We start from the raw sequence: 12612 nt of genomic DNA on the forward strand, positions 1-12612 counted from the left end.
CCAGGACCAGCAGCTGAGCGTCCTGGGGAAGGGCTGGGTGTGAGAGCTGCTGGGGAGGCCAAAAAGAGTGCCCGGCACCACACCTTTGCCCCTTCCGCTCAAACCAGTGCTAGGGGCCAGCCTCTGGGCAGGGCTTGGAAAATGACCAGAGACCAGACGCGAATGACTCCTGTCCAATCCAACACCAGACCCGAGAGGACGGCATGAAGTGAGCATGGACTAAGAGGAACACCAAGTTGCTCCCCCAGCCACCCTCCCCATCTCCCCACCTCCCCATCCCCACCTGGGCCACTGGCATCCATCCCTAGGCCCAGGAGAATTGGGATTCTAGGTAGGGTGCTGCCAGTGCCACCCCCCCAACTGTGACCCTGCCCTCAGAAAGGAACGGGAGGGGGATCAAGGGATCCAGAGAAGCCTGGAGGGCAACCCCCCCACACACACACCCTGTTCTGGCCTCTGGGCAGCTTGGGTGTCAGTCAGGCGCCAGGCCCAGCTCCCCACTCTTCGCCCTCACAATCCCAGCCTTTGTCCAGCGGCGCAGGCCTGGCTGGCTCTGCACCGGCCCAAGGGCCCCTGGAAACCAGAGCAGCTGGAGCCCCACCAAGTATTTTTCCAGGCTGGGCCAGGGGCCCTCAGGAGACAGAGAAGGATGCAAAGGGAGCGGTGTTCATTCATCCGTTTGTTCATTCATTCCTTCCTTGGACAAATAGTATTTATTAGGCGCCCACTTTGTGGCAGGCACGGTGCTAAGTGCAGGGGATTCAGCGGTGGGCCCAGCCCAGGCCCATACCCTCACCCATCTTATTTTCCAGATGCAAATATATGCCAACAAAACCCCTCTTTCCCAGTGTGGGGCTGGGCTTGAAGTATGGGGCAGGAGAGGAGTACGTGGGGGCAGGGGTGGGGGTAGGAAAGGTGCGAATGCTACCGACTAAGACCTATGTACCCCAGACCTCTGCCCCTCCAAGGTGGCTGAGGTTGGAGAGGGGGGTCACTCAGGGCTCCACCCACACGCTGCTGTTGGTCACCCGGGCCCCGAACCAGCCCTTCCAGTAGACGGAGTCCTGACCCCCGTGCTCGAAGCGGACAAAGCGGACGCCGGGCCCGTAGTCGGTGAAGGTGTGGGAGATCTGGGGAGTGGAGGTAGGAGGGTCTGATTAGGGCCCCGGTGCCTCCCCCAGCCGCCCCAGCCCGGCGCGCTTTCCAGCCTCTAGCCTCCCCCCTCGATTTCCCAGCCTGGGTCCCTCCTCCACACCCCTCCGCCAAGTCTGCCCGACCTGCGTGCCGTGGGCGGGGTTTCCATGAGCCCCGCCCTCCCGTTCCCGGGCCCCGCCCCCCGGAGCCTCCAGGCTCACCTGGATCCAGCCCTCATCATCGCTGTCTGGGGGCACCGCCACCTGCCCGCTGCTGAACTCGGCCAGCACGTCCTCGTGTTCCGACAGCAGTTTCACCGTGAGCTCGTACAGGCAGCCGGCGTCGCTGCGGCCCGAGTACCTGACCCGAGGGAGGGAGCGAGTGCCCGCCGAGCCCTGCTGAGCTGGTACTGTGGGCCGTGCCTGCTACAGAAGTTCTCATTTCTGCCCAACCCCGCCGGCCGGTACTACCAATGTCCCCGTTTTACAGATCAGGAAACTGAGGCCAGAGAGAGAAAGGACTCGCCCAAGGTCCAAACCCAAGGACTACACCCCAGGCCGGCCAGACCTAACTTTGAGGCTAAAGCCAGCCCAGAGTAACACGTTTTGTTTTTTTAATTGCCAACATTGAGGAGGTGGATTTCCACCTTCTCCTGAAAACCCGTGGCCCACGTGACCACAACCACGAGAGTTGGGAGGCAGTGGCCCCTGGGACATGGCAGCGTCTCCAAGTTGCCCCCCACACACACTCCCTCCTTCACGCCTTCCCGTTTTCGTTCCCCACAGTCCTGGCCCAGCCCCACGGCCGCTCACCAGTCCTTCGCCACGATCGCGGGCTGAGTGGTGTCCAGCAGCTCCTCCCAGTAGCCCTCAGCCTGCAGGTCAACGACCTGCGCTTTGCGACACCACCTAGGGAACCAGAGTTAGGAGGGAGTGGCGACCCCTCTCCCCCCTTTGCCCTCCATCCCCTTTCTCCTTACTCAAAGGAGGAGGCGAAGTACTTCTTGACGCTCTCATCATGGATGAATTCCACCCCACAGTCTCCTGGCAGGTCCTCCACCCTCCAGCCGTCCCCGCCATGCTCCACGTCGCACCAGCCCTCCAGGTCCTCTGTAGGAACACGACAGCCCCACCTGGTCACCCACTCCGTGCTAAGGGTGTGGCAGGGCCGGCTCTTGCTCCTATAGTTGGGGGGGGCGTGGGCAGGGGAACGCGGGGCTTGAACGGTGTGGGCTGGGCAGGTGATGGTGCGGGCAGAAAGGGAGGCACTTCCTACCCGTCCCCAGATTCTCCCTCCCTCCTGGGAGGCTCCTCCACAGGGCGGGTCTTGCCCCAGCTCGCGGAGGGTGGAAGGACCTGGGAAAGGGACCCCCGGAGAACAGGCGGCCAGGGAGGCAACCATACGTATAGTATTTGTTGGGGCCGCGCCAGGGCTTCGGCTCACTTCGCCCTCCAGGCGGGCTAGCGTTGTTCCGGCCCATTTTGCAGAAGGGGACGTTGAGGCCGCCGAGCCGCTCACCTTCCCCGCACGGATTGCGCAGCAGGTTGCGCCGCCGCTTGCTCAGGAAGTAGAACTGCTGCCAGTGGTCGCGCTCGTCCTCGGCGCCGCCCTCGGGCACCAGCCCCTCCTGCTGGCACTTAAGCAGCCAGAGAGGGGCGCCGTCCACCAGCTCCTTCCAGCGCAGGCACACCAGGCGGCAGGCCTGCACCAGCTGGGCGGCCGGCAGCTCGGCCAGCACGCGCAAGAGCAGCGGCTCGGGCAGCTCGTCCAGGTAGGCCACCGCCTCCTCCTCGGGCCGCTCCGCCCCGGCGCTCGCCTCCTCCGCGCCTGCCTCCTCCGGCTGCCCCTCTGGGCTCACCTCCTCCGGCTGGCCCACGCTCTCTGCAGGCGGGGGTGGGGGGCTGTGACTCTGCTCCGACTGTGCCCCGCCCCCAGCCTGAGAACCCCCGTGTGTCGGGTATCTGTCTCCCACCCAGCCTCGCACAATCCACAGCTGAGGCCCATGCTTCTGCGCCCAGAGACTGCTACCCAGTAGACGAGGCCCACGGGGCGGGGGGCCACAGACCAGTCCCCAGTCCCAAGAGTGGCCTCAGAGGCCTCAGTTGTCCCTGCAGGGCCAGTAAACCTGAGAAGACAACTGCAACTGAGAATATTCCTATAAGGGCATCCATCTGTTGCACAAACTTGACTCCATGTATCTCACATCAACTCCTTTAGCCTTACCACCACCCCCTGAGATCCCTGCTCCCCTCACCTCCTCCGGGGAGTGCTCCAGGACTTCCCACCACCACATCTTCCCACTGTGGAGTTCCTGTCCTTCTTAGCTCTTGTCCTAGCATATGTTGGCTTGTAAACACCTCTCTCAGGACCAGACCGAGTGCGAGAGGGCAGGAACTGGGTCTGGGACACTCACTGCTTCATCCCAGTGCCTGGCATCTGGAACCCTCCCTGGCACACTGTCAGCAGCTAATGTTTACTGGGCATTTAGCAAGAGCTAGACATTGTTCTAAGTGGTTTCTTTACTCTAAATCCTTATGGCATCTCTTCGAGGTTGTTCCTCCTGCCTTTGAGATTTCATTAATGAGGAAGCTGAGGCATAGAGCGGTGAAACCTCCCAGGATCACACAGCAAATGAGAGGTCGGAGCCTGGACTTGAACCCAGGCAGTCCAGCTCCAGAGCCACCATGAACCACCATGCCCTCCATAAAATAATGTGTTGACTTTGGAGGCACCATTATGAGTTTGATTTTGACTCTCCAGAGGTTACAGCCCTAGTGTGAGGGCAGGGCCGTGGGGATCTGAGGCTGAAGGGAAGGGAGCACAGGGATTGGAACCCCCTGTCAGCCACGGCTGTGTGATGTGGGGGCTCGTTAAAAGAGAGCAGGTATATGGAACAGGGAGAGGTAGTAAATGCTGGAGAAATGAAGGTCCTTTCACTCCCTTCTTTTCCTATCCCCAGCCCTCTGTTTCCTCATCTATGAAATCTAAGTAATGCTTGGGCCAGCCCATTCAAACAGCGCTGATGCTCCCATTCCCTGAGGAAGGGGCCAGGGCACTCTAAATCGTATGGAGGGGGAGAGACGTCAGGAGCTGCAGACTGGACTGTCTCCTGGAACCCAGCCGGCCTCAGCTGGGCCATCAAAACCTTGAGTAAGCAGATACTGAGTGCACAGTGTCTCTGGAGGAGGAAGACACAGTGGCGAGGCGATGGGGCCACTCTGGGTGATGGGGGGAGGCAGTGCTCTCAGACCTAGGATAGGGGGGATCCTAAGGGCTAGAGCCTGGAAAGCCCAGGTGGTGGTAGAAACAGGCTGAGCAGTGGGGGAGGGAAGAGGCAGGGCCTAGACCCAAGTCTGGGTGTTGCCAGGACCCCAGTCTGCCAGTGCTTCCCTCCCTCCCCACGTGCAGCATTTTCTCCCCCTCCCACAGTCAGACCCTCGAGCTGAATCAGGGTTTACCTCTTCTTCAGAGTTCAGAGCACAGTCAGTCCTCATAAATCTTACTTAGTGAATCATTGAGCATAACACTTTCCTTCATTAATAGTTGTTTTTGGTTTTGTTTTGTTTGGTTTTTTTTTTGGTTTTTTTTTTTTGGCCACATCTTTATGATGTGCGGTTTAACCCTTTCTCTTTTGCAGAGAAGAAACCGAGGCCCAGAGAGGTTTATTAGCTTTGCCCAGGAACAACGGGCGTGCAGAGAGGAAAATGCCAGGCCCCGAAGCCACATCACTGGCTTGTCCTGCTGCCCGCAGCTCTCTGGGGAGCTGGGCCCAGTGTCCTCACCTCTCCACCCCTCCCCCTGCCCTGCCCTGGCCCTGGTGGACACCTGATGCTCCCCCGAAAGGTGCACCTTGCCCGGTCCCCTCTCCTGGCCTCAGGCCTGGCACTCCAGGCCCCAGATCTGATTACAGCCCCCCCAACCCCTTTCCAGCACACACAACTCCCCACATTGTTGCCTTCGGAAAGTTATCTGGCCCCTGGAAGCTGCCTCCCGGGCTGACTCACTCACCTGCATTGGGCCCTGGAGTCCAGGGAGTAGCTGAGCCCTGGGAAAACGCAGCAGCCCATTCTGGGGCCCTATGGAGGGTGTGGCAAGGGGGTAACGGATTGGGAGCCGGGGCTGAACTCTTGGCTGGGACTTTCAGGGCTAGAGGAGAGGGGCTTGGCCACCTGAGCATGCATCAGTGTTTCCCGGGGCCTGCTCCAAGCAAGGCCCGCTCTCTCGGATGGGCCCGCTGGGGCAGGAGTGGAGGGATCTACAGTCAGGTCTTGTTCCCACCCTGACTCAGCAGGCAACCCCTATTGGCTCAGTAGGGAGTTCAAGGGATTGGGGGGGGGGGGTCTCTGATTCCAGACAAGATGACTGGGCAGTCTCAGAGGGCCTGAGCATAGGCGAGAGCTGTGCCCCAACTCTCTGTCACAGCTGGCCTGATCCCCACTGGGCAAGTGGCCACCCAGTTGAAGAGCAGCCCCTCCGGCCAAGGGAGCCCAGGAGGAAGACTGGGGTGGGGTGGGGAGAGGACGGCAGCCCCAAGAAATCCATGGGAATCCAGGCAGCTCAAGGGCCAGGGCTGGCAAATGAAAGAAGTTGATGGAAGAAAAAGGCATGGAGCCTCCTGCATCCCAGATGCGTCCCAGACCCGGACCCAACAGACCCTCAGGAAGCTGAGAGCGGAAACGTGGAATCACTCCTAGGCTATTTCCCTGGTAAATAGGACCCAGGAGCCTGTCACCTCTGGAGGCCTCCAGCCAGCCAGAGGGCTGTGCTCTTTTAAGACTGTCGCAAGCGCTTTGCTTGGGTGAAAGTTTGCCGCGCTGGGTGTCGGGGACCCCCTCGCTCTCTGATGTCCCCTCTCTGTAGCAGTCGCCCGCCTGCGCCTGCCCCGGTCTCCCCTCCCGGGCTGAGCGAGTGGATCCGGGTGGCGGCGGCTACCTGGTTCACCGTCTCCGTCCATCGCTGCGGAGGGCGGTCTTGAGAGGAGGAGGAGCCGGAGCGCTGCGGGGCTGCGGGGCTGCCCGAGTCCCGCGGCGACTGCGAGTCCAGGCGCTGCCCGCGTCTAGGTCGGGGCCCGGCTGGCCGCGCCTCTTAAAGGCCCTCGCCTCCGCCCCCGCCCCGCCTTTGGCCCGGTGCCGGGACGCCCCGCAGTCTGGAGCGGTCGGCCCCAGGCCTGAGGCTACCGGTTCCTCGCCGGACCCAGGAGGCAGGGAAAGGTCGGGAGTCGGGTTTTTTAATGGAGGGGGGGATCCGATTTGGGGCGTCTTCCAGCTCCCTCCAGGGGTGGCTGCTGGGAGGAGGAGGCGAGAGGGCAGCGAGTCTGGGTCAGGCAGAGGGTGCGGGGCGCGCAGCCCAGGAGGAGGGAGGGGGGCCGAGGCTCCTCCCGGCGCCCCCGCCCCCAGGTAATTTTCCTGCGTCTCGTGGGGGGCAGCGGCGCGGGGAGGGCCGGGGGCGGGGCCGGGGCGGGGCCTGACGGGCCGGGGCGGGGCCGCACGCTCCAGCTAAGGCAGGCCGAGACCCGCTCAGCCCCACGGCGGAGCCGGACCGTGCAGCGGCGGCCGAGCGCAGGTGACCCGGGGGAGTGGGCGCGGGGAGCGCCGCGGTGGGGGTGCGGGCGGGCCAGGGCTCCGCAGGAGGGCGCACTGGGCGGTTTCCGGGCAGTGCGCGGAGGGAGGCCGGGCGTGGACAAGGCCCAGGCCTCGGGGGCTGCGCGGCGCGGCCGAGAGCGGCGGCTCAGGCGAGAACCGGGGCTGGGGTCGCTAATCGATGCCCAGGGTCCCGAGCCGCGGCTTTGGGGGGCACTTTAAAGCCAGAACGCGAGGTGGGAAGGCTGCAGGCGCGCCGGGGATCCTGCCGCGGGGGTGGAGGTGGGAATATGGGAAAGGCCTTTCCCCATCGCCCACCCCATCTCCAGTCTCAGCTGGGCAGCTGATTTATTCTGCGGTCTTGAGAAATTCTCTTGAGCTCTTTAAACCTACGTTGGAGACAATGGTAATTATCCCCCTGCCCCCAACCTCTCTCCCTCCTCCGTTGGAGGACTTGCTGGATGGATGGTTCTGCGGGACTGCGCATTGTTCCTTAACACTCTAAATCCTGGCCTATTGGAAGAGGCTTGCTCTAGAATCAGAGAAGACTCTTTCCGTCCTCTGTCCCTGTCTGTGTGACCTTGGGCAGGTACTCACACCCCTTTGGGCCTCCTTAGCATCCTTTAGAGGCTGTTGTGAGGTGACAGTAAAATCAATCACTTTTTTTTTTTTTTAAGATTTTATTTATTTACTTGAGAGAGAGGGAATGAGTGAGCAAGAGAGCATGAGCAGGGGCAGAAGGAGAAGCCGACTCCCCTGCTGCGCAGGGAGCCCAATGCAGAAACCGATCCCAGGACTCTGGGATCATGACCTGAGCCCAAGGCAAGACGCTTAATCAACTGAGCCACCCAGGCGCCCCAAAATCAATCACCTTTTATCGAGCATCTGCTGTGCCACGTCCTTTGAAACCATTTTAGTACCGTTCCTGGCCCCATTTTCCAGAGGAGGAAACTGAGGCTCGGAGAGGCACGGTGGATTTCCTGAGATAGTAAATGGCAGAGCTGGGATGGGACAGTCCACTGCCATGGGGTGCTGCAAATATCCGGTTCTGGAGAGGGGGCCTGGTCTATAGTGTAGCTTTTCAATAACCACAGGGGGGCGTCCAGAAGCCACACGCCATGGCCGTGGGGAACATCAACGAGCTGCCCGAGAACATTCTGCTGGAGCTGTTCACCCACGTGCCCGCCCGCCAGCTGCTGCTGCGCTGCCGCCCCGTCTGCAGCCTCTGGCGAGACCTCATCGACCTGGTGACGCTCTGGAAGCGCAAGTGCCTGCGGGAGGGCTTCATCACCGAGGACTGGGACCAGCCCGTGGCCGACTGGAAGATCTTCTACTTCCTACGCAGCCTCCACAGAAATCTCCTGCACAACCCGTGCGCTGAAGGTGGGGTGCAGAGTGGGTCTGGCGTGCCCCCAACGCACACACGGTCATGATAGCAGCTGACTTTCATTATGCAGTTACCGTGAGCCAGGCACTTTGGTGGGTTTAACTCCTTTAATCCTCTCACAATAGTCCTAAGGGGTAGGTGCTGTTAGTGCTCCCATTTTTCAGACGGGCAAACTGAGGCCAAGAGTGGCATTTTGTATTCCACCCTTAAGATTATTTCCCCAGTGACCTTTCCTAGGAGAGGGACTGTTGGCCAGTTGGGACTACTTGTGCCCAAGACACAAGACCAGGAAGTCAGAGCCATATATCATTGGCCTAGTTCCCAGACTCCAGGGCGAGGCCTCCTAGGACTGCCCCAGAGTGCAAAGGGGACTTTACTTATGGAAGAATGAGAGATCCAGTCTTCTTTCCAGCATATTACGACAACAGGTAAAACAAATCTATATCATCTAGAGCTCCCTTTTTCCCTCACTGTGTTGTAACTCATTGGCTGGACACCGGAATGAGGTGGGAGCCTCATTTCCCATTATTTGGCCAAATTCTGGAGCAAAATGATAATGAAATGACTCCAGTCTGTCCAGAGCTTTCAGGTGCCTGCCTCACTTGACTCCACAACAGTCATGTTCTTGGGCAGCAGTTGGCATACTATGGTCCATGAGCCAAATCTGGCCCAGGAGCTAAAAGTAGTTTTTGCAGTTTTAAATGGTTATTTAAAAAAAAAGAAAAAAAAAGACTGCAACAGAGATCATATATAGCCCACAAAACCTACAATATTTTGGCCCTTTACAGAAAAAGTTTGTCAGCTCTTGTTCTTAACTCCAGTTTACAGAGGACAAAACCAAGGCTCAGAGAGGGAAAGCAACTTCTCTAAGGTCACACAGCCCCGTATTGGTAGAGCTGGGACTAGCCCCAGATCTGTCTGCTGGTGTCAGAGCATTCTCCATCACAGAAGGGATCTGGTCATTCACATGGTCACATGGCTTGGGATTCCTAGTGGAAATCACTTACCATGGTGCTGGGCACACAGGAAGCATCTAATAGGAGACAGCCACTATTGGTTTGCAGTATCCCGCACAATGTCGCACAGCATGGGGCTTGAGGGCAGCTGCAGAGATTCAGGGAGAGGATCTGGGAGGAAGGGGCACTTAAAAGACCACTGGGGGGCTTCCCTATGACGTACATTCTGCTTTCTGGCCAGAGGGCTTTGAATTCTGGAGCCTGGACGTGAATGGAGGTGATGAATGGAAGGTGGAGGATCTCTCTAGAGACCAGAGGAAGGAATTCCCCAATGACCAGGTCAAGAAATACTTCGTGACTTCTTATTAGTAAGATCTGAGGCTGGGGAACTGTTGGGATGGGGGGAAACCCAAGTCATTTCACCCTGGGGTCTCCTACTCTGGGAACAGCAGTCCTTGCCCCCCAGCGCCCTAGTGCTGAGCCCCAGCCCCTCCCACCCCTCTGCCTGCCCCCAGCACCTGCCTCAAGTCCCAGGTGGTGGACCTCAAGGCCGAAGGGTATTGGGAGGAGCTGATGGACACCACACGGCCGGACATCGAGGTCAAGGACTGGTGAGTGCCTGGGGCGAGGGTCTGGGGGAGGGGGGCCTGCCACTCAGGCGCCCCACCCCCACCCTGCCCCCCATCTCCAAGGCCCTGATGCGCCCTCCCTCTGCCTGCAGGTTCGCAGCCAGGCCAGACTGCGGGTCCAAGTACCAGCTGTGTGTTCAGCTCCTGTCGTCAGCACATGCACCCCTGGGGACCTTCCAGCCGGACCCGGCAACGATCCAGCAGAAGAGCGATGCCAAGTGGAGGGAGGTGCGTGGGCCAGAAAGAGGGCAGGTGGCATATCGCCCAAGGCCGAGACTGCAGTCAAACAGGCCTGGGTTCAGATCCCAGCCCTGCTGCTTCTCACCTGGGCCTCGGCTGCTTGAGCTCTGAAATGATGCCGGTAAAGCCATGTTCAAAAAGGTTAACTACTACTAGTTACTAATATCGGTTATTACCACTGTCTGGACCAGGGGCAGCAAACATTTTCTTAACAGGCCAAATACAAATATTTTAGGCTTTGCAGGTCGAGTTGTCCCTGTCACAACTACTCAGCTCTTCAACTCTGCCATTGTGTGATGAGAGCAGCTAGGGACATGGCTGTGTTCCAATAAAACTTTATTTACACAAACAGGCAGTGGGCCCCTAGGCCACAGTTTGCCAGTCTGACCAGTGCTGTCCAGTAGAATGTTCTGCAGTGATGGAAACGGTCTGTGTCTGCAACTGTGCGGTAGTCCATAGCCACGGGTGACTGTGGAATGCTTGATAAGAGCCAGTTTCTGCTATGACTGAGGAACTAAATTTTTAATTTTATCTAATTTTAATTAATTTCAATTTAAATAGCCACATGTGCCTAGTGATGACTGTAGGGGACGTCTTTTGGCAGTTTGCAGAGTTTCCCTCCATTCCTTTGAGCTGCAGTTAGATAATCAATGCTATGGAGTGGCCCCGGGAGGATTTTGCTCCATTTTACAGATGAGGAAGCTGAGGCAGAGAGGGGAAGTGGCCTGCCCCAAATCACAGAATTAGGACTAGAACTCAGTTCTGCTGACTCCTGGTCCAGCACTAAGACCTTGGCCCCTTCCTTGCCCCCGATCTCTCTCCCTCCCTCCACCTGTCCCCCCTCCCACCCCTGCAGGTCTCTCACACGTTCTCCAACTACCCACCCGGCGTCCGCTACATCTGGTTTCAGCACGGCGGCGTGGACACTCACTACTGGGCCGGCTGGTACGGTCCGAGGGTCACCAACAGCAGTATCACCATCGGGCCTCCCCTGCCTTGACACCCCCCAAGCCCTGATCCGCCAAACCCTGACTGCTGTCAGAGAAGGGCTGGGTTAGGGAAGGAGAGGGGGACCAGGCTCCCCCAGACCTCCTAGTTCATCCTTGCCCCTCAGTCGCCTACTTTATGGAGCCTCTCAGTTTGTGCGGCCCTCTCACGCCATGGGGCGGCCAGTGCTCTAGGCCCAAGGTCTCAACCTGAATGATGGCAGGGGAGACCTGTGTCGGCCCCTTTAAGAGATGGGGCCCCTGAGGTTGGGGAGGTGCAAGGTGTTCTCCCAGGCTCTTCCAAGACTGGTCTCCAAGCTCAGATGCCAACCTAGATGTGTGTCTCTACCTTCCCCTCCTGGCCCCTTGCTCCCTGTCTCCACTGGGGGCCCTCGGAGCAGGGACCGTCAGGACATCTGGCAAGCCTGTGGCTGCCCTGGATAGTGCAGGTGCTGGGAGGTGACCACGTAGCTCAGACAGATCTGGGAGTGGAAGGGGGGCTGTGCTGGCCTGTCCTCTGCCTCATTCTGCCCCTCCCAAGCTCTTTGCTCTGCCCACCTGCTCCGAGAGGTGACTTTGACCCAGAGGCTCAGGCCTATTCTGAAATGGGCAGGGCCAAGATGGAGTGGGGGCCAGGCCAGGTCTGGACTGACCTTGCTGTCAGTGAAGCCCCAGAAGTCAGGTGGGGGCAGGATCTCCAAAAGACCCCTAGAATCCCACGCGTGGTAACCCAGGGCAGGTAGGGGGAAGGAATACACCCTGATTCTAAGAGCTGGGATGTGTAAGCCACGGATGAGGTGAGTGGGTGGTTTTCAAGGACCACCTGTCCGCCTCCATGCCTAGACCCTTGGAATTGCCTTTACTGAATCCCCCCACCCTGCCCAACCTCACTCCTGCCTCTCCCTCCTGCCGAAAGGACAGCAGTGCTCGGATTCTGCCCCTGCTGCATGCAGCTAAATAAATGGTGTTTCCAGCCCAACCTGTGTCCTGTGGTTTCTGGGAGGAAAGGCAGATTTCACAGGAAGTCCTGCCTGGGACTTTCAGAAGGTGAGCATGGCTTCTGTCCAACGTACAGGGAATGGTTGACATCTCAGGAGCCAGACTATGGCAGGACCAGGGCCCTAGTACGGACCCCTTAATGAGCTGCCAACATCTCACCCCAGCAGCCCTCCAGTACTGCTAGCTTCCTCCAGAGGCCCCAACACAAGGCTGGGGGCAGTGGAGCATGTGGATATTTGGGTGGCCCCTGGATACACCTTATGCTGGGGCAGCAGGGCCATAGCGGGCACTGCTCACCGGTGTCTTACTTATCTGCCAAGAGCTTTACTGACATTAGACGAAGCCAAAGCATTTAGAACAGTGTATGGCACATAGTAGATGCTCAATGTACTGTTTAATTATCTCAGTAGTGAGCTGGATGAGGGCCAGCCATGACAGGGACACCACTCACTGGCTGTATGTAAGTTAGCAAAAGACACCCTTGGGGGAGATGCAGCCCTGACCAGTTAACAAGGTGGCCTGGGCCCGGCAGCCTTGCGCAGTGCACAGCCTGCACAACCCTTTTTGGTTGCCTTGAGTACGTGCTTGATGATTACTTGTTGAAGGAAGAAAGGAATTAGTGACAAAAACGCAGAGAGGTTTTTACTTTGAGTAAACTGAAGTCTCCCTGAGGCCATCCATGCCCTAGTGAAAGTACAAGCC

The 12612-nt window shown here is 58.9% G+C and overlaps 2 protein-coding genes across 4 annotated transcripts; one reads left to right on the top strand and one right to left on the bottom strand.

Moving 5' to 3' along the window:
* Window positions 1–995: 995 nt before the first annotated feature.
* Window positions 996–6088, bottom strand: FBXO2 (F-box protein 2). The gene is made up of 6 exons (XM_040619360.1): window positions 6067–6088; window positions 2653–3015; window positions 2114–2243; window positions 1947–2042; window positions 1356–1494; window positions 996–1130 (listed from the first exon to the last, which is right to left on the bottom strand). The coding sequence occupies exons 1-6, from the start codon at window positions 6086–6088 to the stop codon at window positions 996–998; spliced, it is 885 nt and encodes a 294-aa protein (XP_040475294.1).
* A 500-nt stretch (window positions 6089–6588) lies between these two features.
* On the top strand, window positions 6589–11886 carry FBXO44 (F-box protein 44). 3 transcript variants are annotated; one of them, XM_040645770.1, is made up of 6 exons: window positions 6589–6696; window positions 7808–8096; window positions 9298–9424; window positions 9572–9667; window positions 9778–9913; window positions 10782–11886. In XM_040645770.1, the coding sequence occupies exons 2-6, from the start codon at window positions 7832–7834 to the stop codon at window positions 10923–10925; spliced, it is 768 nt and encodes a 255-aa protein (XP_040501704.1). In that variant the 5' UTR covers window positions 6589–6696; window positions 7808–7831; the 3' UTR covers window positions 10926–11886. The 3 variants fall into 3 exon arrangements, with proteins under 3 accessions (XP_040501704.1, XP_008692951.1, XP_008692952.1); XM_008694729.2 differs by lacking the exon at window positions 6589–6696 and having other exon boundaries at window positions 7549–8096; window positions 9298–9395; XM_008694730.2 differs by lacking the exons at window positions 6589–6696; window positions 9572–9667 and having other exon boundaries at window positions 7549–8096; window positions 9298–9395.
* The last annotated feature ends 726 nt before the right edge of the window (window positions 11887–12612 follow it).

This window comes from Ursus maritimus, unplaced genomic scaffold (genome assembly GCF_017311325.1).
Source record: "Ursus maritimus isolate PB19 unplaced genomic scaffold, ASM1731132v1 scaffold_32, whole genome shotgun sequence".
Lineage (NCBI taxonomy): Eukaryota > Metazoa > Chordata > Mammalia > Carnivora > Ursidae > Ursus > Ursus maritimus.